At 37.4% G+C, this 24,868-nt stretch overlaps 2 protein-coding genes across 2 annotated transcripts; one reads left to right on the top strand and one right to left on the bottom strand.

Moving 5' to 3' along the window:
- The first annotated feature begins 19,604 nt into the window (after positions 1 to 19,604).
- LOC111915636 (serine protease SPPA, chloroplastic) lies at positions 19,605 to 23,111 on the top strand. Its single transcript, XM_023911276.3, has 13 exons — positions 19,605 to 19,813; positions 19,947 to 20,152; positions 20,278 to 20,461; positions 20,557 to 20,694; positions 20,817 to 20,987; positions 21,065 to 21,236; positions 21,307 to 21,473; positions 21,553 to 21,622; positions 21,712 to 21,866; positions 22,073 to 22,175; positions 22,270 to 22,357; positions 22,477 to 22,620; positions 22,751 to 23,111. Exons 1-13 carry the CDS (start codon positions 19,768 to 19,770, stop codon positions 22,976 to 22,978), a joined length of 1,872 nt encoding a protein of 623 aa, XP_023767044.1. The 5' UTR covers positions 19,605 to 19,767; the 3' UTR covers positions 22,979 to 23,111.
- A 2-nt stretch (positions 23,112 to 23,113) lies between these two features.
- Positions 23,114 to 24,490, bottom strand: LOC111915620 (UDP-glycosyltransferase 89B2). Its single transcript, XM_023911262.1, has one exon. The coding sequence runs from the start codon at positions 24,488 to 24,490 to the stop codon at positions 23,114 to 23,116; it is 1,377 nt and encodes a 458-aa protein (XP_023767030.1).
- Between the last annotated feature and the right edge of the window lie 378 nt (positions 24,491 to 24,868).

The following is a 24,868-nucleotide window of genomic DNA, read 5'->3' as shown; positions in this document are numbered from 1 at the left end:
CGTTAGTATAGCTATAAATTGGGCGTTTGTGTAATGCGTGTTTGTAGCAATTAATCATGCTCAAAAATAATCCAACGTCGCCTGGGAATGAGACTACTCTTTTTGCAATGGTTTCAACGTAACTTCATGGAATTCAAAGGATTAGGAAAACATCGGGTTTTCCTAGGTTTTTCAATACATATCGGATTTGAAATGCATACAATTTTAATGAACAATTTTTACAAGTATATAAACAAACAAGCATACCTATGGATCTTCACGTCTTTTTGACTATACTATTTTCAGAAAATATCGGATTTTCTGGTGGTTTTTCAAACAATACAAAACATTGGATTTCAAACACTACTTATGAACTCACCAACATTTCATATGTTGACGTTTTTCAAAATACTTGTATTCTCAGGGAACCAGTGAATCAAAGGAAATCATATTCAGTGATGGCTTGCAGTTTATTTATGTACGAATCGAACAATTTATTTTTAGGAATGTAATGTTTAAACAATGTATTTCATGTAAACGCTACTGGTTGTACTATATTAATGCATGGTGACGAATGTTGTTATGCTTCATATATATTCAATGTTATGGTATTCAATTGAGTCACAACAGCCCCCGGACGTTTCCGCCGTCTGGTTCGGGGGTGTGACAGGTTGGTATCAGAGCTTTGTTTATAGTGAACTAGCATGTCTAGCCACACATTGATATGCAACTATAAACCAAAAGAGGGACTAACATAACTCTGAACAAAACAAATAAATAAAACACCCTTGCTTGCATTAGGAACGAGAACCTAACACCGAACCAAACGAGATAATGCTAGTATCTCGGTTAATTCAGGACTGTTCTTAGTTGTATCAAGGAGCGGATGTAGCCTGATCAACTACATTCCCTCCAAGGTACAACCATCACATGTCATGAAGAAATCGTGATAGCTAGGAACCTAAAATCATACCCCTTAATCTCCAAGAAGGGAACCTCAACTAAATCTATGCAATAGTCGTAGAGCTATAGGAGTAATTGGTATGTTATTTGTTTCTAGTATTCATAGCCCATTGTGCAATACGCTATAGACGAGTATCATTAGCCAGGAAACCCTATCTCCCTAGTCAAGGAATAGTCGGGTGGCTCGACCCAGAGGAAGAACCCCAGGAGGGACACGAAGTAGAACTCGCAGGTGAACCTGCTGAGTCAATAGTGGACCTCGAAGAGGAAGAGCCGGAGGGCAATGACGATGACGACACGGATGTAGAATCCAATGACATCAATCCTCCATGTAAATCCAGGGGACCGACTTATAGTGTGGGCCCCGGTGACCCCATGCCCCCTCGGGCACCCGATATTTGGGGATAAAGTCACCAGTAGGGAATACGACCACACTACAGTAAGAGTTGAGGTCTCTCTAATTTTAGCCACAGAGGACCAGCTGACCAGGCCCTCCCAGTCTTGGTCTGACACACTCAAGGTATCGATAACCAAGCTCAGGACACCCCAAATCGAACGAAACAAATGTGGGTTGCTATTAAGAGGGATGAGAGGCAAACACGGGAAGTGAATGGAGACTCTCGAGCGAGACAGTTAGTTTGGGAGGTACGCCTACGAGATACCGAGCAACAAGTAGCTCGTCTCCGAGGTGCATCCACTTCATCAGCATCACCACCAGACACTTCCCGCCACGACTAGGATCAGCCTTTTCTAGTTTCCCCTACTATCCGACATGACTCTCTTTCGTGTACTAAGATGGTACTTACCCCTGAAACATTTATGTGTTATATTTATTTCATATTGCTACAAAGACTCAATTATATGCACAAGCGAACCCTCGAGACCACTAGATACTTAAGGATCTCGAAACTAAAACAACCCATATAATCTAAGGATAGACGTAACAATCGTGCCAAATCTGTGATCACCTACTACCGCAAATACATCATAGGGATGTAGATGGAGGTAGTAAGAATTATACAACAAGATGCAAAATTTATAGAGTACAACCAGGAATGACAATCATTACTTACGATCTGGGTTATCAACGTGCATCAGGAAAATGCCATCCCGCAAGAATAACAAGCGCACCCGCGAGACACCACTCCTGCAGATGGACTCTGCTACATTTCAAGCTGCTGTAATGGCAGCAGTAACCGCTGCTATGGCACAGATCAATGCAAACAACCCTAATGGAGGCAGGAATAGCATTGACAACTCCAATCAAAGGAACAAACATGGAAACCAACAAGTGACAACTTGTCGAGGAACTCCAAACCCCAAGCTTAAGAGCAGGAAGCTGAGGTCTGGAGGTAAGAGAAAGGGACAACACACTCGAGGGTTCTCAAGGGAGCAACGTGTTGTTGCTGTTCATGCGACCACGACCCCTATTACACCAGCAGCCAGGAGACCATATGCTGGAAACCTTCCAAAATGCAACCAGTGCAAATTCCATCATAATGGAGCCTGCAGGGAGATGCATTGCAACAAATGCAACCGAAAGAATCACATCGCCAAATTCTGTAGAACTTATCCATGTCGGAATCGTCAGCCAAATGAAAACGACAACAATCGCAACAACCCTAACAACGACACCAATGATGAGACCAGTCGCACCTGCTATAGGTGTGGAGGAACTGGTCACATCAGGCGCAATTGCCCTAAGGATAACAATCGAGGAGCAGAAGGATCAGAAATGGTCCTGACCTTGGGTCAAGGCGAAGCAATCCAAAACCCAACGGTTGTTACTGGTACGTTCCCACTTGACAACTCTTTCGCTTACCTCTTATTCAATGGTAAATCCGAGTGAAGTTTCAGTTAGTAACAAATTCAAACACTTACTAAAACAACATCCCCAAAGCCAAGCTAAGCCTTTTCAATGGACATGGCCAATGGGGAAAAATGATTTAATCTAGGGTACTCATGTGGAGTACACCTTAACACTAAACAACATTTCATTACAAGTAGGTTTCATGCCAGTAAATATTAGGAGTTTTAATGTGATAATTGTCATGGTTGGGTTAAGCCCCCACCGTGCTGATACCATGTATCGCGAGAAGGCCGTTTCCTTTCACCTTCCTAATCACGAAAACTCTAATAATCCATGGTGATAAACCTGGTGCAAATCCTCTTCCTATCTCGTGCATCAAGGCACAGAAGTGCCTGCACCATACGAACTACGTTTTCCTTGCTTAGGTTGTGGGCAAGACCAAGGAAGAAGTAAGCAAACAAGGTATTCCAGTAGCATATGATTTTTTTTTTCAAATGTGTTTCCCAAGGAACTTTCGGGAATATCCCAGAGAGACCGGTCGAATTTCGAATCGACCTCATACCGGGAATCACATCAATTACCAATTCACCCTATAGGTTGACTCCCGCCGAAAATTCACAAGTTATCCAGTCAACTGAGTAGGATTGTTGCGCAAAGGATTCATCGGACCAAGCTTCTCACCCTAGAGAGCTCTGGTCTCGTTCTTCAAGAAGACGGAGCCTTCAAAAGGCACATCGATTTTAGGAAATTGAATAAGCTCCCTATAGAAAATCGATACCCACTTCCTCGGACTGACGATCTATTTGGCAAGCTCCAAGGAGCTAGTTACTTCTCTAAAAAAATAGATCTAAGAACCGGTTATCATCAACTTCGAGCCCGATAAGAGGACATTCCAAAACTGCCTTCCGAACTCGTCACGACCATTTCAAATTCATTGTGATACCCTTCGGTCTAACGAATGCTCCCACGGTATTCATGAACCTTACGAACCGAGTTTCCTAACCATTCCTAGTTAGCCTTTTCACTATTTTCATCGATAACATACTCATCTGCTCACAAGGCGAGAACGAAACACTATCATCATCCACGACCAGCCTTGAAAGCATCAAAATTGGGAATGTCGCGATGAAAGTACTGCATGGATGGATAAAACTCTCGAAGTCGAAGGACGAAGCTTGTTGTTATAAGAGTTGAGTTGGGCATTATTTGGGTGATCGTCGATAGGTTAACCCAATCTGCCCATTTCCTGCCAATACAAAAATCGAACAAGATGGAAGGATTAGCTTGGATCTATATCCAGGAGATCGTGAGACTCCATGAAATATCGGTATCTACTATCTCGGATCGAGATAACAGATTTTCTTTAAGACTATGGCAATCACTTTAGAGGACTATGGGAACATCACTAGACATAAGCGTTGCTTACCACCTTCAAACCAATCGCCAAAGTGAACGAACCATTTGACCACTCAAATTCATACTACAAGTCTAGGTGTTTGAGTTCAACAAGTCAGGGGATACCCGGTTTCCCTTGACTAAATTCTCGTACAATAACAACTATCGCACGAGCATCAAGAATGCTCCTTTCAAAAACCCTTTATAGTCATAAATGCATATCACTTGGTGGTACTCTCATGAGACCAGAAACCACTAACAAAACAACAGAGAAGATAATCCAAATCAAAGCTGGACCTCAAGCATCGCGAGACCGATAAAGGAGCTCTGCTGACAAGCGGCGTAATCCATTAGGATGGCAAGTCGGGGATCGCGCATTATTAAAGGAATCACCTGGGAATTGAATGACTCGCTTTATGAACCAAGAAAACTAAACCCACGATACATCGGACTGTTCGAGATTCTTGCTCGGATTGGTCCAAAGACATACAGGCTGTAGCTGCCTGTAGAGCTCAGCAACGTGAACCCTGTGTTCTGTGTCTTGAATCTGAAAAGGATGTATATCAGATGACACTCATATCATTCCTTTACGAGAAATCGGAGTAAGCAAGAATCTCATGTTCGTCAAAGAACCAGTCAAGGTATTGGGTAGGGAAGTAGAACATACAAAACAAAGCCCCATTATGATTGTGAAGGTTCCATGGAACGCTAAGCGTGGACCGAAATTCACATGGGAGACGTGCAGATCAGATGAAGTGCCTATTCTCTCATTCGCAAACCTATCCTTAGAAAGAATTTCGGGATGAAATTCCCTCTAACGGGGGGATGATGTCACAACTAGCATTTTTAGCTAGGAAATTCTATCCTCATATAAACATCATCCATTGTAAAAGCATGTACTCTAAGTGAATACAATACTCTATCCTCGTTCAAAATACACCTCATATGTTCAACTAAGGGTTGGAAACCTTAGCAATCCCGGTCCAAGTTCCTTATGAACTAAAATTCTCCTATTGGGCCTAGAAGCCCTAAGTGGGCTCTAAATAGACCACATTCATAAAACTTTAGTATTTGGGCCATGTGGACCTAAAATAATCCATCTTATCTCTAATGAGCCTTGTTGGGCCATAAAAGATTTCATTTTCCCCAATGGGCCGAAAATTTATTTTTTTGGGCTTCATAAATTCGAGTATGGGCCCAAGATGATTCCTTTCCTCTCTCCTTAGCCCAAATAGGCCCATGTTAATAATAATAAAAAAAAAAAGAAGAAAAGAGATAAGAATGGTGAAGGAAATAAAAACAAAAATTGGAAATTATGGGAAAATTTGTGAGGATGCCACCTACTTATTGCATGGTGGATATCCATGCAATGTCACCTCACTTCTCTTTTCTCTCTCTTCTAAATCTCGGCCTAAGGCCATTTTCCCTCACCAAAAATCATTCATGTTTCCTTTCACTCTCAAAAACCCCAAGAACTCTTCCATTTTCTCCTTAAACCCGTGAGTGGGTGTGTGTGCATAAGAAAGTTCATCAAACTCACATACTAGGTAAGTTACTTCACCCTCAAGTTGTATAAATTCATTTATGATCAAATCCCCCTAGAAACATCACAAATCTCTTGATTATCCTACTAGAAACATCATAGTTTTGAGGATCCTCTCAAGAAGCAAGCTAGGCCGAAATCTCTCACTTTCTTCATCAAAAACCGAAACCTTCCAACAAGGTGAGCTTCATACCCCCTATTTTCTGTTTTTATGAGTTTTGTGGGGGGGGGGGGAATACAAGTGAAAGTGTAGATCTATATGTGTTTTGTATGCCTTGTATGATTTCCATGCTTACATGTATGCTTTTGTGTGCTATAATGTTGGATCTAGCCATAAAACCCCTCAAAACCGAGATATACCTTATGTTAAGTGATTTTAGCATTAAATGTATTTCTACATACAAAGTGTTTCAAGAAAAATAGCTAAGTAGTTAGTAACAATTTTCTTTGGGCTAAAAACACAAATTTTGGGCCTAAAATGTGAAAAATACAAAATTAAAGGCCCAAATTGACATATCACGAATTCTGATGGATGAGGTGTGCCAAAACAGTTTCAATAAAACAATTTCTGGAAATTTACTCATTTAGAGGATTAAAAACATAAATTTCAAGCTTAATGGGCTAAAAATGACATTTTCGGCCCAATGAGGCCCATTATGCGAGATTTTCTGTTTTGGAGGGTCAAAACTGTATTTTCTGTAAAACAGTGAACTATAATTGTTCCAAGTCCTTTTCAAAGGTTTAAAATGCTTTTAAATTTAAAAAGGACCAAAATTGCAAAAATCTTACAATTTGGGCCAAAATTGTCAAAGTTGCGAAAAAGAAGGGTTATAACCGAGAAAATTGCATTTTCAGGGACTTAAACTGTTTTCTATGAAAAATATGCTGAAAAATATTAATTTCAATAATTTTTGGGGTTAAAATGTCAAGAAAATTGATTTAAGGACCAAACCGGAAAGTATTCAATTAAAGGGGTGAAAAAGTAAATTTTACAAACAATGAGGGGCTGAAACAGAAAACTTGCAAGGCTAATTCAATACATGCAATTTGATCAAACAATGGTACCGCGACTATCGACGAAATACAATACACTACAATACCAAAATCGTTGTGAAACGAATTGGTTCGGTCTCGAACCAATGAAAATCCGAAACTACTAACATGGCGACACTACGATTCATACAAATAACGTTTGGGAATTCAATTTACATGCGAGTGTGCACAGACGTCTACGCACCATCTTTGGGCCCCAAAAGTGTAAAATCTTGTTTGTTGGGCCTAGCTAGCCCAATGACCTGATCTTAAGGCCCGAAGACCTTTATTCTACGAAGTGTTGGGTTTCACCGACTTGGCACAACGTAGAGGGACTTTCAATGGCTTGTATACTACTGGTCCCCAAGGGTCCTTTGGTATTGCTAGTAAAATCTACATTTTTTTTGCGAGGCGGGTCGGGGACCCCTCGTACACATTTTTATCCCCAACCGGTTAATAGAGTCATCGAGGTCTTCGTGTCCTCTTACTCTTCGGATGTGGGACGACACGTAGTCAGGGCGGTTGGATAACGTGATTAGTACGGACGACGCCTTCGGGATCGTTAGTATAGCTATAAATTGGGCGTTTGTGTAATGCGTGTTTGTAGCAATTAATCATGCTCAAAAATAATCCAACGTCGCCTGGGAATGAGACTACTCTTTTTGCAATGGTTTCAACGTAACTTCATGGAATTCAAAGGATTAGGAAAACATCGGGTTTTCCTAGGTTTTTCAATACATATCGGATTTGAAATGCATACAATTTTAATGAACAATTTTTACAAGTATATAAACAAACAAGCATACCTATGGATCTTCACGTCTTTTTGACTATACTATTTTCAGAAAATATCGGATTTTCTGGTGGTTTTTCAAACAATACAAAACATTGGATTTCAAACACTACTTATGAACTCACCAACATTTCATATGTTGACGTTTTTCAAAATACTTGTATTCTCAGGGAACCAGTGAATCAAAGGAAATCATATTCAGTGATGGCTTGCAGTTTATTTATGTACGAATCGAACAATTTATTTTTAGGAATGTAATGTTTAAACAATGTATTTCATGTAAACGCTACTGGTTGTACTATATTAATGCATGGTGACGAATGTTGTTATGCTTCATATATATTCAATGTTATGGTATTCAATTGAGTCACAACAGCCCCCGGACGTTTCCGCCGTCTGGTTCGGGGGTGTGACAATCATGACGAATATCTTTGTCACTCTTGTGGTAGACTTGATCAACGTACAACCTAGTGTACTCAATCTCCTAGTCCTTTAATTGACACTTTGTCAAAGAATTAGTCTAAATTTCCCAAATGTGAAAGTTTTTCATTCATCATACAATACACATTGCATGATTCCAAGTTTCTATCCACTTGAAACTTGGGTGATGAGAAACTCTCCCTATTTGATAAACTCTCGACACTTCCACAAATAACCTAATTAAGAATCAAATCCATTTTGCTAATAATAGAAATACACAAACATCAATTTTTTCATACACGCCATTGTAAGGATAAATAAATAAGATAAAACTCAAAATTTATTTTATTGCGGAAAAACTTGTCCTTACAATGCAATTCAACTGAAAAACTATGCTATTACATATTTCTTAGCAATCTACCCTAACTCTAAAGTAGCAGCTCAAAAATCTGATCTTTGAATCCATGCGATCGAAATCCATTTCTTCGTGATCAGATTCAACACGCTTCTTCCTTAAGCTTCCTTTCTTTTCTTCGATCCTGCAAAACATCAAAATGTAATCTTATCACATCATGTATTAAGAACAAAAAATAGGAACTTATAGAGTTAGTTAATGGATTTGACCTGAAGTAGAGCCATACGTCTTGACTCTTCCATCTCTTAGATCTCTCAGGTAAACAGGACAGCTTCGTCTCAAATGCCCCTTCTCTTGGCAGTAAAAGCAAATGGAATCCTTTGGCACATTACATGGGGCAATCTCATGCTCAGTCCTTTTTGGACTTCCAATGTTGCCAGTGTCCATTGAATCTTGGGAGTTTGACTCACCAGACAAATTTTCTTGACCAGCATGCCAAATCATTGTTGATTCAGCAGCTATAAGCAAATAAGTGAGATCAATTAGGGTCACTTCGTGTTCCATCATATAGTACTCTCTTACGAACTCACTATATGATTCAGGAAGTGACTGAAGAACCCAGTCAACAGCCAACTCACCTGAAATCTCGACACCCAACATCCTTAACTAGTCAATGTGTGACTTCACCTCTAAGACGTGTGCACACACTGGTTTCCCATCTTCGTGTTTACTTGCCAAAAGGGCTTGAGTGAGCTTGAACTTTTCAAACCTTTGAACTTGTGGGTCAGGAAGAACAATTGGAGGAGGTGGAGGAAGTGAAGCATGACTCGCATTTCCTTGATCGTATCTTGGAACGTCATCTTCATTTGGAAAACTTGTTCCAAAGGATTTGGGAAGACCATTGTAAGATTTAGACATCTACAAAACGGGAGAAAATTCAAGTCAGTTGATAAGAATCCTTGATGTAACACCCAAAATGAAACATCAAGGCTAGGATTCAACACAATACTCTACAACCTAGAAGAGGGATGCCGTAATCTAATTGCAGAATATTTGAAGGTAGGTAAATGATGTTTTACCAATTTCCACCATGAAAAACGAAAAAGAATTAAGTTTTGAATGTATTGAAACTCCTAGATCTTTTGAGATTCATTGAACTTTTCAATGACATGTTTAATCTTGATTATGCCCTTCAAGTTTGGGACTGGGATGCCGAGGATCGCAAACAAGGTGTGAATAACCATACGAATCTACGTGGTGCACTCAATGCTACTATCACCTAATCAATGTGGCGGTTAGCCACACACGCTCCATTGATCTATGATAAACATCGAGCCACCCTTCGCCACCAATTCCAAACCCAATTTAGTGTGCCGGTTAACCACACACACTCCACTAACGTCTCGGCAAGGGTACAAAGTGTAATTCCATGGATTAGCATACAAGTTCACATTTTGCCTAAAGTAACTATGATTTGGGAATTTGAAAAGGCATGTAGTTACTTTGTACTTCATTATACTTATAATGGAAGGTTTCATCCTATCCTACCTGTTCGGCTAACGACCCTCCACTAGTCAAGAGTGCAGTGGGTAAGAGTGGATACCTATTCAATCCCCATTTTATAGGCAATTTTCTTAAACACCCCTTATAGACCAGCTTCGTGAATGAGGCCTACTAACGGTAAGACTAACTGTTTACTCATACACACACACACACACACACACACACACACATATATATATATATATATATATATATATATATATATATAATATTAGACTTTTAATGTCATATATAGTATAGGGTGTATTTTACACTTTTAAAATACTAGGTGGCTTAATTTAATAAATTATACTTTTAATTTAATTAAATGTAAACCAAAATTTTATGAGTTTATTAAATCTCTTTTAATTATACACATTAATTAATAAATAAAACCATAAGGGTGTGATTTGAACTTTTCAAATTACTAGAGTTTTAGAATTTAATACATCAAAATTAAACATTTTAATCAAATTTTAAATTCCAAAACTTGAAGGCAAGTTTTGAAACTTTTCAAAACTATCTTAGGTTAAATTACAAATAATTAAATTAAACAAATAATTGGTAATTATCTAAATTTAACGTAATTCAATTTCTTGCAAGATAATTCATCAAACAACTCAAATAATTAAATGTTATCTTATAAGGCAATAAATATTTGATTAATTGGTAATTATCTTCTATTTTGGTAAGGATATTCACCAAAAATCAATAAAAATTGGATTTTATTAATTAAAAACGTTTATGGTAAGTATCCCAAGCCAAAACAGCAAGAAAATCGCCAAAAAATTGCTGCCAAACCCTTGGACTCGCCGAGTCAGCCTGACTCGCCGAGTTCATCTACTGACTCGCCGAGTCAGTCAGCCAATAAACTATCAAATAAGCATCAATTCATCAACAAATAGCCATAGGCTCTGATACCACTGATGGGTTTCGAGCAATACATCATTCCTATGGTGTACATGCAAACCCTAACAACTTTTGGATCTAGTTTGTCTAATGAACATGCAGTTGAATATTCAAAGCTATAAACCCTAGATCTAGCATACAATTAATAATATTAACATAAAATAGGGTTTAGATCTAACCTTTGATTGTTATATAGCAATAACAATCAGTTCCTTGACTTAAGAAAGCTTAGTGCCTCAAATGTTGCACCTCTAATGGAGTCACAAACACCACTAAGCAACAAGAATGAGGAGAGAAGAGAGAGAAGCACCCAAAATCGTCCAGAAACCCTAAGGGAATCATTCACCACGTTTGTGGGGCATAGGGGCTCCTTAAATAGGTAGGCAATTAGGGTTATCTAACAATGAAACCCTAATTTGACTGCTTAATCCTTAAGCAGCCCATGAACTCCTTCTTTAAAAGCCTTGGACGATTTCTAATGGGTTTCCCCATAGAATCCGTCCACTCCACCTTCTATGGAGTCCATAAGCCCATCTATGTAATTATCTTATAATTACACAATAAGTCCCTTAAGTTTAATTAATCTCTTTTAGCCATAAAATTAATTCTTGACTAATATTAATTAAACAATATGATTTCTCCTTTAATATATTATTCTCATAATATATTAATAAATCATAATTAAACCTTTCCCTCCTTAATTCATCCTACATATTGCTATGGTGAAGGCAATCCAAAAGGACCATGCTCATAATTTGGTCAAGTACATACCAAAATAGTTATGGACTTAGACACTAATCCAACAAATATGATGCTAAAATCTAAACTCTTAAAATAAAATATACCTTCGTGTTTAAAAAAACATCTTACTTTCTGAGATTTTCCAGAAAAAGGAATTATGGACTCAAATATCTAAATATTTTTATAAAAGATATTATAAAAATGTATCGTATCAATGGTAGGATGCTAAAATATGAACATTTAAAATAATATAAATGAAAGCTCATTTATTTCAAATTAGCAACATACTTAGATACTGTGTATTTCAAGATTATAAATATCTTACTTTTGTATGAAAGTAGGATGCTAAAAATTGTTCGTTTTATAAAAATATCATTGAAAGTTCTAGCCTTTTTGCATTCAGTTGCTACTAAGAGGCTGTTTCGCAGGATTTGAATTTTTAAGAGATCTGAATTTCTAAGAGGGTCTGAAATTTTAAGAGTTGAATGTTTAACATACTATTTGGTTGGGACCTCTGAATTGATGTGCTGAATTATTAAAATGACCATTTTACCCTTCTATTTTTTTTTATTGAATTCAAGTGTTTGTTTAGAAAATAACATAATGGATTTCTTAAATACGTATTAAAAAATATATAAACACCATATAAAATCCAAATTTAGCATAAATCAAAATTAAACACAAATCCAAATCAAACATAAATATTTTTAAATCCACAAAATCATACTAAAATACGAATAAATTTGACCCAATTGATTCGCAATCTGGTCACGCAAGTTATCCATGTATTCATTGCATTGTGAACCCCATCACATCATGTACGTTTTGGCCATCATTCTCTCCCCTTTGTGCTTGACCATTGTTCTCCTCGAACGCCATAAATAACTCATCATGAATATCACATTTCCTTATGAAATTGTGGACTTCAAAACAAGCAACGACTATAACTCTTTGCATTGAAAAAGGAAAATGAGCCATTTGCTTTAGGGTTGGGAATCTCGCCTTTAAAACACCGTAAGCACGTTCAATAACATTTCTGAGTTGCGTATACGCATGATTGAATTGTTCTTCCTTAGTTTACGCACGTCGCCGTCGATAATCAGATAACCAATACCTCGTGTTGCGACACGAGTGTTGGTGTATGCAGCATCGCAAAGGTAATATTTATCTATACACATGAGTGAAGGAAGTATTATATATAGAAATTTAAAATCGTATTTTAGAATAAACTGAAAAAGAATTACAAACTTAGAGGAGGGAACGGAAAGCCCGAAGTCGGGTTAAATGCAACTTTTTTCAAAACTCACGAATCATGTGTGATACCCTCCAACCAGCCCATACGAATGTGAATATCACATCAAAATCACAAATTCTTAAAACATTTTGATAGCATTCACTTTTCCTCTTCCCCTGTAGGGAGTTTGTTGATCAGCAGGCATGAATGCATGTACAAGAGTTCCATCTAACACACCTATTGCTCCAGGAAATATTTCTTTTAGCCTATGATGTCTCTCTGAGGAATTCATGGTTGCATTAGAATTCGTTGGCACTATAATTTCTGTTGTAAAAATCATCGTTGCATTTAGCACCTCATGAAAGAATTTATGTACACTTTCTGTGGAGTGTTGAAACCTTCGTTTGATAATCCTGAACCGTTTATTATGTGCTATATTTGTCAAGAACATAGCCATCTTTTCTTCAACTCTTATATGCCTACTACTTTGAAACCAATTGTTTCATCTAAAATGATTGCATAAAAGTACAATATTGTAACGACCCAAAAATCAAGGGTAAAAATTTTATTTTTATTATAATCAAAACAAAGATATCTTTTAATCCAAGCATTCCAAAAACATTGTTAATTAAAACATTTATCAGAGTTCGTCTGCAAATCACGTATTGCGGAAAACACGGGTGTGCACTGCGATCAAGTCGGGCCCTTCCTTTCCAAACCGATAATTTTTGAAACCATAAACAAAACTATAAGCAAGAAGCTTAGTGAGTTCCCCAGAGCATACCCCACACAATCCACATAATCACATAATTATATTAGCTATAAAAGCTACATAAACCAAATAAGCCATGCATATAAACATATAGGGATGTCTTGGAAACCATCCAAGGTCTTACACCATGTGCCACGGGAAACCCCCACGTGGTCTTTACTAGCCGCCACTGGAACCCCCACGTGGTTTTGGCTCACTGTCGTGGGAACCTCCACACGATCTTCCCTAATTATAGAAATATCATACGAACTAAACATGTAAACATACTAGGAAGCCGTGGAAACCCTCCAAGGACTTATACCAATTGCCATAGGAACCTCCTCATGGTCTTAACATATTGCCATGGGAACCCCCAACGACTTCCATACAAGTGTCATAGCGACGTATCATCCAATCAACTATATATATATATATATATATATATATATATATATATCTTAAAATGGGCCAGCCTTGGTGCCTTGGACCCATTGGTATGGTGAGAAACCTCGAATGCAGAAGCTTTCCGAATGAAATCCTTAGCTGATGCCCTGTCCACTTCCCAAGCTGTCAATACCAATCAATATACCCAGTTAGCAATTGGGTTCCATGCTATAATCCTTAATCCATACATGGGGTAAGATATCTATTCTACCCCTATCCCAATATTATCCAAAACTAAGGCCCAAGCCCAAAACCAAATAAGCCCGAAACTCCAAATCCATAAAAGTTCACTAATGGCCCAATTTTCCAAATTGAGCCCAAAACCTTGCATGGGCCTTACCCTAAAGTCCAATAACTTATTCCCAATCCAAACATACCTCCTTAACTGGTCCAACGATCCACAAACCCAAATAACAACCCAAACCTAAAATGGCCCACAAAGCCTAATAAGGTCCAATCCATCATGGACCTAACCCAAGAAGGATCGAGGTCCAAAGAGGCCTAAAATAATGAATGGTCAACCTAGTTAACTCCTGGTCAGAGTCAAGGTCAACACTCCATGTTAACCCAACTTGTCGAGTGCATCTAACAACTCGGCGAGTTCCTTCAGTTCTTAGAAAACCGAGGAAAAACCTAAACAACTCGCCGAGTTATCTTACCAACTCGCTGAGTTCACTCTATATACAGAAAATGGGAAAACCCAATCCAACTCATCGAGTTTCCCTTGTCTTAACATATTCAACCCTTTTCAGTCGATTCTAAAGCCCCAAACTACAGATCCAACCACCTAGGGTTAAGATACCACATAAAGTTGCTAACTTTACATCTATGCAAGGCATCAAAGGGATAAAAACACTTAATCAAAGCTTGTCAAGGGACTTAGAACATGAAGGAGGGCCAAGACTTGATAAAGTTGGCAACTTTAAGTCCCCAAAGGCCCTGAGATGTCCATATCTAAAGCCATATCTTCATATCATGCTCAAAACCAAGAATGGTGCCAAAATAGGCTAATAATGGCCATAAACTTTCATAGAAGAAGATCTAAGCAATGAAAGGTCAAGATTTCGACTTTGTACCTTAAAATGGTTGCCACCTTAGAGTAAACACCAGATCTACATCCTCTCCCTTCAGCTATGCATTCAAGTTTCTTCTCATAAACACCAAAAATGCACTCCTTAAGCCCTCACACACTCAAATGGGAGATGAGACACGATTTAGGGTTTCTCTGGACAAAGGGGGTGATAAGGGAGGCTACAAGTGAGGCTTAAGGCCTTTAAATAGGGTACAAACCCTGAAAATTAGGGTTTTCCTTTCCAGTGTCTACTCGTCGAGTTGGGGCCTTCCAACTCGTCACCGAAGTCCCGCGTCCTCATAAATGATCTCTACTCGATGAGTTGGAGCTCCCCACTCATTGAGTTCTAACCCAAAACCCTAAAAAATCTGAAAATAATTTGACACCTGAGACGAGCGTTACATACATACGCTTCGCGTGAAACACGTATCAACTCATGACATTGTGTAGAAGTTCCATGTAACAATTCTTGTGTATGTTGATGAGCGCTCATTTCTGAATTGTTATCAATTGGCCTTCCGATTCTATTGGATGCTAGATTCAACCAATATCAACATAGTAAAATGAAAATGCAATTTCTTCATCCGAATCCATATGGAATCTGTTATTTTGAAAATACATAACAATTATATTAACAACATATAACATAAAAATTCATCCAAAACATCAAGTCATTCATGTCATATAAAAATCTAGTTCAAACTAAAGATCAAGTAATACGAAACATCAAGTCAAAACATCCAGTTATCCAAAAAAATCATCAAATCATTCAAAACATCTACTTATCCAAAAAAACCATAAAATCATTCAAAACATCTACTTAGCGAAACATTCCATAATGTGCTCCAACAGTCTTGACCAAATTCTCACAAATAGCTGGATTAATGGTTAACCACATGTGCCTCTTATCCGCACCTTCACCAAAAATAGCAACAACAGTAGTGTATCTTGGATCAAATATTCCTCATCCTAACTTCTCCCACTTTTCCATACATGCACCCAAATTTGAAGAAGCATACTTTTCCACAAATATCTTAGCAATTGTTGCAATATCTTCCCCGATTTCAAGCAATCTTGAATTCAACGCCTCTTTGCCCTTATCTTTTTACTTTTATTTTGACTCTTTGCCGTATCTGTAGTATTTTGTTTTTTTGATTGAGCGGAGGACTCCTCACTGAGACCTATAGTTTCTTGTGGAGTGCAATTGATGTCGTCAAAGTCATGCAAACTATAGTGGATTGAATCTTGAGTAGGACGGGAAAGAGTAGAAGTTGGCCCCTAACTATGAATGTTTGTCGCAGTCACACCTTCAAACAACTATGTATAAAGGTCAGGGTACGGTGGTGGCGTGCGTTTCAAAGAATCCACATGTTTGTTTGACTGTTTGGAAAAAATATTTTATTATTTAAATATGATAATATATTTTTTATAACTAAACAAAATACATTCGATTCTAGTTCCCATTCTTCTTTGGAAAGATTGAAAGTGTTGGTTGTTGAATTGTATACATTGCCGGTTTTGTTTTTTAACTTCAAAAAAGCACCAAACTTTGACTTTAGGTAGTCATAGCGGTTCTTCATTTGTTTTTGGTTGGCAATAAATTTATGTTCAATTTTTTAAGGTTTCAGCTACATTCCTCCAAGATAGTGCTTTCAAACTACTCCTTTCCCGTCCACTGACCGTAACTTCACGTAAACAAGCTTTTAGAAACGTTTTCTTTACACCTTCAACCTTCCAACTAATCCTATCATTCTTTTCTCCCATTTCTTTGATCAATTCAACAAAAAAAAATGCATGTTTTAGCAACAAGTTAAGCATTGCAAACACACATTTTCAACAACAATTTAAGCAATATAAAGGAACATTTTCAACAAAACAAATGCATAATTCAGCAAAACTAATGGATATTTCATGATAACAGCAAGAACATATATGATTTCACTATAACATCAAACACAAATATTATGTCAGCAACAACATTGCAACATAATACTCAAACATAAAAACATTAAACATAAAAATTTGAGTATAAAAAATCAAACATAACATAAAAAATTCAACATCAACATTTCATCATATCCATTGAACACATTCAAGATTCGATCATATAACATCAAAATCGAGCATATAACATCAAAAATCGAGCATATAACATCAAATATTGATTTTGATTGAACAAATCAGAAACTAATAGCATAACAATTTCGATTTTTGATTTTCAAGTTTGAGGGGAAAGAAGGAAGAAATAGAAGAAGACCAATGAATTCAATTTTAAAAGAAAAAGAGAAACAAACCTGCTGCGGTCGGCAGAAGAACGAGTTGGAGACGGAAGACCTTGCGGCGGCGGCGGAGGAAGGCGGCGTTGTTGGGTGTAGCGTCGTCGACGTTTTGGGTGGGCGGCGCTGTCGGAAATTGAAGAGAAGAAGATGTGAAGCAAGCAGACGCGAAGGGAAGAAAAGAAGAGGAGAGGTCGTTCCTGTTTAGGGAAAATAAGAAAGGCGTGTCTCTTTTTTTTTTCTTTTCTTTTTTTCTTTTTCAGACTTTGTTTAATATCTGAAAAAAATGAGAGACATTTTTAATTTTAAGATGTAAAAAATAATGCGCAAACAAGCGCTCTGAATTTGAAATTTTAAGACATTGCCTCTTAATATTGCAATTAAGAGGTAAACAAACAAACCCTAAGTCCATCCATTTAGTAGCTACATGGTATAATAATGTGATACATGTACCAATAATAGAAACAGATACATACACAATAACATAGACGGATATGGATAATAAAAATTACTGTATTACCCTTTATGCATTCAGTTTACATGAACACATATAAAATATAATTAAGTTTTTTTACTTTCATTTTGTTTCCTCCATCATATTTGCAATTTAAAGTTACTATGATACACATTACTAAAAAAGATACATTTACTTTCAGTTTTGTTTTTTTAAAAGCATCTTACTTTCTGAAATTTTGCAGAAAAAGGAATTATAGATTCAATGGAGGATTTGATCTTGAGTTTATTTATCAAGAAGTTGAAGTAGAAATCTATTGAGTCAAGTAGGATGCGTTTCAATAATCAAATATGCGTTTCAATAATCAAATAAGAACAACTACTAAGGTTTTTACTAATTTTGAAAGCGAAATTGCAACAGATACACGTACTTTCGATTATATATATATATACATTCTAAAAAAACATATTTTTTTGTGAAATTTTGCAGAAAAAGGAATGATGGACTCACAAGATTAGTAGATAACCCCCGCTAACTGTATAACATGAGATGTTTTTAGAAAACTAAAAGTACATTGGTATTAAAGTATTTTCAGAAAAAAGTTATAATTACTAGTTTATGAAGATGAACTAACCCGATTTGTTATGATGTCTCTTTTGTAGAAATCGTAATCTTGAACATGAGAAAACACAATACACTTCAACAATTGGAATGAAAGTTGAAAACGTGTTACTGATATGAAATATAGATGGAATAAAAAATATTTATTATTAGAATATTAATTTCAAATTGCTAAATCCTAATAAAGGTTCATCAAAATAGATAGGACTTGTAATTAAAGATTTGAACATAAATTGCTATTGTTTGTTGATGCGTATGGCGAGCTTGATCTATCCAAAGCTGTGTGATCGGATTCTTTGTCGCCTCCGCACAATATCAAGAGAAGAAAGTCGTTAGTCGTTAGCCGTTCCTGGGAGAGTGCTCCCGGAAGAACGCTCCGACGGTCAAGTTAGAGTGTTTCTAGGGTTTCTCTGTGTGTATATAAGTCAGAGAAGAGTGCTTACCTTGTGAGTCCAAGGGTGTATCCTTTTGTACCTAGCGCTTTTGCCTAGTCCGTACCAGACAAGATCGCTTTTTGGGGGAGACAGGATCAGGGGCGTTGATTAGAGGATCATGCGCCTTTGACCGTTAGAGCGCTCTCATTGGTCTTGACGATAATGGCCTGACCCTGCTACTTGTCTCTTGACCGTATCTTTTGTCTTGGAGTTGGGAGCGTCCTTTGGCTGGCACGAGCCTTTCGTTGGGACTCCATAAGTGCTCCTAGCGGGCACTGAAGCCTTTTGTTGAGGCGCCCTGCTAGTGGGAGCGTTGGCGGACGCTGAGCTTACTGAGCCCGACCTGGCCGACACGCTAAGGCCTTGGCCAGGGTGTGGTTTTACCGTGCTGGCTTAGGCACATCATCATTTGCAAATGTGGAATTTGAATGTTATTTGAACCAAAAAAATTCGGTAATTTGATGAAAAATCGGGATTATAATTAATATCTATCAATTTATGATTTCTTTTTGTAGTAATAATTAAAATTATTTTTAAAAATGACACGTGGCATTATAATACGGTAGAATAGGACATGCGTCACAATGATTTTGTTTATTAATGATTTTGCTTATTAGATGATGAGTAGATACATAGATTAAGATTCCGAATAAAAGGAAAATCTCAAAAGTCTTTTTAAAATCAATTGATTTCTCACGTTGAGGAATCATACAATAATATTCGGATTTTGACCCATAAGTCTTTCTAAATTTTATAGAATGAGTGGTCTCTAACTCCAAGTATATGTTCTTATTTAGATTAAGAATAAAACGAAAAACCAAGTCAAAAGTCTTTTTAAAATCATGTTCTTATTTAGATTACGAATAAAACGAAAACCAAGTCAAAAGTCTTTTTAAAATCAATTGATTTCTCACATTGACTTCATGTAATCATAAATTCACAATCATTTAACTTACGAAAATTGATTTTACTTGATCATCCGATTAATTACAACAAGAGATGGCCTCATCAATTGAAATAATGGAATCAAATCTCACAACATCAAGTAAGCATATTCTGTTTATAGAGTTCTTCGTAGTTTATTAGCCGATATATATTTTTAATTTGATTACGTTTATATAATCAACATATATATTTGAATTGTTGATCTGACACAAAAAATGATGATATTCTGTAAGAGAATCAGGAGGAGAAATGCGAGTTAAAGCCCGAATTGGCCGATTATGGCAGTTTAAAAGACGATGGCGATTATCCCAGTGGAGAATTTGAGTTTAAAAAACCAGGTGCTTGGAAGAGCTTCGTGGTGAAGCTACGCATGCTAACTGTTTATCCATTGCAACGTGTTCGCAAAGGCAGCGTTCTGAATATCAAATTGCGCGGCAAGGTTTGGTCGTTTTCACCCCTTTTGATTTTATCAACTATTGTTCTTGAATCGAAATTACACAATAATGTTTATCGAAGTGAACATATTGGATGACGAAATTGATTTTTTACTGTTGCCAATTTCAGATAACTGATCAAGTGAAGGGTCGTTTCTCTTCAGGATTATCCCTACCTCAAATCTGTGAAAACCTAATTAAGGCAGCATATGATCCTCGTATATCTGGTGTTTATCTCCACATTGAAACCCTGAAATGTGGATGGGCCAAAATTGAAGAAACTAGAAGACACATACTGGATTTTAGAAAGTCAGGTAGATTTATAATAATTGTTATGAAATTACATGTATATGAGTTTTCAATTACCATAATTCTGATACTTGTATTAAACTGTGATAATTCAATTTAGGAAAGTTCATTGTTGGTTATGCACCTGTATGGCATGAAAAGGAGTATTACATTGCCTGTGCTTGTGAAGAGCTGTATGCCCCTCCAAGTGCGTACTTTTCATTGTATGGTTTAACTGCTCAAGCATCATTTCTTGGAGGTAAGTTTGACACATTACATTTCACTTCCAGCTTTAGAATTGTCCCCATTGTTGTTGCTTTACATCTATCAAATCTTGTGATCAACTTCTTAACTTAACTAACCAAAGTGGTGTGCATAAAGGTGTACTTGAGAAAGTAGGAGTTGAACCACAAGTAGAGAGGATTGGTAAATACAAGAGTTTTGGTGATCGACTAACTCGCAAGAATATATCTGAAGAAAATCGCGAGGTTCTTACAACATTAGTAGATAATATCTATGGGAATTGGGTCAACACGGTTTCTCAATCCAAAGGTGAAGTTAGCTTGTCCTTTCTTTAGTCTTGAATCTTGATATATCAAAGCAATCGATTCAGATTGTTTCATTTACAGGAAAGAAAAAGGAAGATATTGAAAGGTTTATCAATGAAGGAGTTTACCAAGTAGAAAAGTTGAAAGAAGATGGATGGATAACAGATATAAAATACGAAGATGAGGTTACATCTATGCTGAAAAAGAAATTAGGCATTGTGGAGAAGAAAAAACTTCCACTTGTTGCTTACAAGTAATGATCTCTTATTTAAATTAGTTTTTTTCATCTTATAATCTTACAAGCACTTGTCAATATGCTCCAGGAAATACTCAAGAGTTAGAAAATGGAGCTTGGGATTGACAGGTGGCAAAGATCAAATTGCAGTAATCAGAGCTTCAGGTAGCATTAGTCGTGTAGGAGGCTCATTTTTTGAACCTAATTCAGGCATCATTGCTGAGAAATTCATTGAGAAGATTCGCAAAGTAAGAGGTATGTATGTATATATACACTTCATTTTATGTCATTTTAGATTCATGTGTACGAACTTGTCTTGTTTTTTTTTTTTCAGAGTCAAAAAGGTATAAGGCAGTTATTATCCGAATTGATAGTCCTGGTGGTGATGTTCTTGCTTCTGACTTGTAAGTTCTTGTTAATATTAACCACAAGGCATTTAACATTAACATGGATATTTGATTTTTGATGTTGTTAAGGTTTTATTTTTGTGCAGGATGTGGAGGGAAATCAGTTTATTGGCTGAATCTAAGCCTGTGATTGCATCAATGGTTGATGTTTCAGCTAGTGGAGGATACTATATGGCAATGGCTGCACAAAGTATAGTCTCAGAGAATCTTACTTTGACTGGGTCAATTGGTGTTGTTTCAGGTAGATTACACTATCCTCGAATTTTCAGTTAGTTTTTTTTTTTTTGGTTAAATCTTTCATTATTAGGTGTCATTAATCATGAATAAGAATCTTAAATTCTTGGGTTTGTTGGTAATATTGACACTAATCACGATTGCTACTTAAAATAAGAAAAGAAACCATTTTTTATATGTTTTGAGCATGTTTGATCACTATTTTTGTTGTAGCTAAGTTTAATTTTGGGAAATTATATGAAAGAATTGGTTTCAACAAGGAAACCATATCAAAGGGACAATTTGCTGACCTGTATGCTTCTCATCGGCCATTCAGGTGAAAGGGTTCTTAATTTATTAAATGTATAAATAAACACGTATTAAATATGATTAAGAAAAATTATATCTTATGATTTTAACTACTATCACAGACCTGATGAAGAGAAACTGTTTGCGGAATCTGCCCAGAATATGTATAAACGATTTCGTGACAAGGCAGCAGCTTCAAGATCCATGAGTGTATGTAGTGAATATTTTTAAGCTACTCGTTTATAATTGGTTACATAATTTAATAACAAGTAATTGATGAATATATATATATATATATATATATATATATATATATATGCTGTTTACAGGTGGAAAAGATGGAGGAGATTGCTCAAGGGAGATTATGGACTGGTGATGATGCTGCTTCAAAGGGTTTAGTTGATGCAATTGGAGGCTTCTCACGTGCTGTGGCTATAGCCAAACACAAGGCCAAAATACCTCAACACAAAAAGGTTGCTTCCTTTCTGCTCTCTGTTTCCTTTGAGTGGCTGATAAAAGAAACTAAACTATTTTGTATTTTGTATTTTTTTTTTTTGTGATAATATTCTAGTAAATGTAATCCATATTGGTGACTGTGTCCAGGTTAGATTGGTTGAGGTGTCGAAACAATCACTTTCTTTACCACAAATCCTGTTCCGCATGATGACATCAGCAACGGGACTACATCAACTACATGATGGCTTCACATCGGGTGATGGGGTGCAAGCGCGTATGGATGATGGGATCATGTTTCAGGGATCAGAAGGATCTTTGCTTGCAGTTGCAGACCCTATTTTAAATCTGCTGAAAGACTACCTGAATTTTGTTTGATCTTAAGTGATGGGGCACTTGGTATATTTTCCTTGTTACACATTAATCTGTAACTCTTCATAAAACCTTAATTAATAATCTTGAAAACGTAAAAGAAACTATTCAAAAGAAATAAAAAGGGTTTCATGCATCACTTTAGTTAGCTGTCTCGAGTTGAGATAGAAGCTGGACAAAAGTATCCACATCCCTCATCGATGTTCCATCCTTGACTGCCTTGCTGGCTGCTTGGCTTAGCTTCTTCACTTTAACTACTCGCTGCTCCCCCTTATTACTCCCACTCACCGACTCATCCAACAACCGAGCCAACTCTACCGAGTCAGGAACACTATCGGGTGCATCCTCACAAACTCGTTTCCCAACACCCAACTCGTCAACCAATAGCTTAGCATCTACATACTGATCTGCACCCATTGGCCATGTCAGCATCATCACACCCGCTGCAACTCCTTCCAACGTCGAATTCCACCCACAATGACTCACAAACGACCCAACAGCCCTATGTCTCAGTACCGCCAACTGTGGGGCCCAACCTTTGACTATCAACCCTCGACCACTCACCCGATCTTCAAACCCACTTGGAATGGAGCCCGATTTGCTTCCCTTTGCACACAAGATAAAATTAATATTGCTTAGCTCTAAAGCTCCTATCAATGCACCCATTTGCTTCTCGCTTAATGTGGTTTGGCTCCCAAAGCATATATATACAACAGAGTCATCGGGTTTGTTGTCTAACCACATGAGCAGGTCGTTAGGTGGCACCACACTCGACCCACCACGTCCAGTGCCATGATCATCGGGAAGCAACGGGCCAACTGCCCAAACCCGATCATGACCCATTTGTTTCTTCATGTGATCAATGTACACCCCTTCCAACTCTTCGAATGTGTTGTATATAATTCCCCAGCTGCTCATGTTAGCCAACATTCCCTTCCTAAATGATTCGTAATGCGGTTCTCCTTTCTTAAAATTTTGTGACACGGGGAGCAACTGCCATAAAGGAAACTCCGGCGAGTTTGGGATTTCCGGGAAAGAAAGCGAAAACTTTTGATCTTTATCACCATTGTTGGGATTAATCTCCTCAACGTCTTGCCACAACGTTTGTAAAATGGAAGAACTAAGAACGCCTGAAGGTGAAAACACAATGCGCTGGATGCCCAGGTGGGAAGCGAGTTCACTAGTCCACCCGAGAAAGAAGTCAGAGACGATGGCCACCGGCGGCGAAGGGTGGGATCTGAACCATTTAACGATGGGATCAAACAGTTTCTGTGTGGAAATTACTTTGGCAATAAGGGGATCAGGGAATGGGGTGATCTCTGGATCATCGAGAAGAAGCTTGTGGAGAGAAGATGGATGGGAGGAGTGGAGAGGGTCGAGTAGTGGGAGGTTGGTGGGGGAGATGACGACGGTGACGGTTAGGCCACGGCGGAGGAGGAGGTCGGTGAGGTCGAGTAAGGGAATGATATGGCCGGAGCTAGGAAAAGGGTAGACCAGTAAATGTGTTGAGTGCCTCATGTTTCAAGGTTCGATGGTCGATAGATGTTGAGGGGTGGCGAAAGAAAATGCTTTATTCTGTGATCTCGTGGATTGGGTAAATTAATAGTATACTTTTGTAACTAATTTAGCAAGATGTTAGGACTTCTAGTTAGAGACTTGGTGTGCCGAATCTTATTTTTTTAATACTGGTAATCTCAAAATTAAAACAAAAAAAAAATGTTATGAATGTTTAAGATTTTTTAAATGTATGTGTAATATTCTTATAATATATTTAACCTAAGTGTTATAAATGTTAAATTTGATGTATTAAAATGATGATTTAATAATATGATAATTAATTAATTGGTAGGTGAATTGTCCTTTAACCAAGCAGAAGATGACTACTTGTGCTCACCG

Source organism: Lactuca sativa, chromosome 5 (genome assembly GCF_002870075.4).
Source record: "Lactuca sativa cultivar Salinas chromosome 5, Lsat_Salinas_v11, whole genome shotgun sequence".
Taxonomy (NCBI): Eukaryota; Viridiplantae; Streptophyta; class Magnoliopsida; order Asterales; family Asteraceae; genus Lactuca; species Lactuca sativa.
Note: the sequence above shows the minus strand (reverse complement) of the source record. Positions and strands in the feature narration are given on the sequence as shown.

Bases quoted from the DNA above. Each gene is read 5' to 3' on its own strand.
- LOC111915636 (XM_023911276.3), top strand. From the start codon at position 19,768: ATGGCCTCATCAATTGAAATAATGGAATCAAATCTCACAACATCAA. The intron at 20,462-20,556 runs GTAGATTTATAA...AATTCAATTTAG, and splicing joins ACTGGATTTTAGAAAGTCAG to GAAAGTTCATTGTTGGTTAT. The intron at 21,867-22,072 runs GTAGATTACACT...TTTTTGTTGTAG, and splicing joins GTCAATTGGTGTTGTTTCAG to CTAAGTTTAATTTTGGGAAA.
- LOC111915620 (XM_023911262.1), bottom strand. From the start codon at position 24,490: ATGAGGCACTCAACACATTTACTGGTCTACCCTTTTCCTAGCTCCGGC.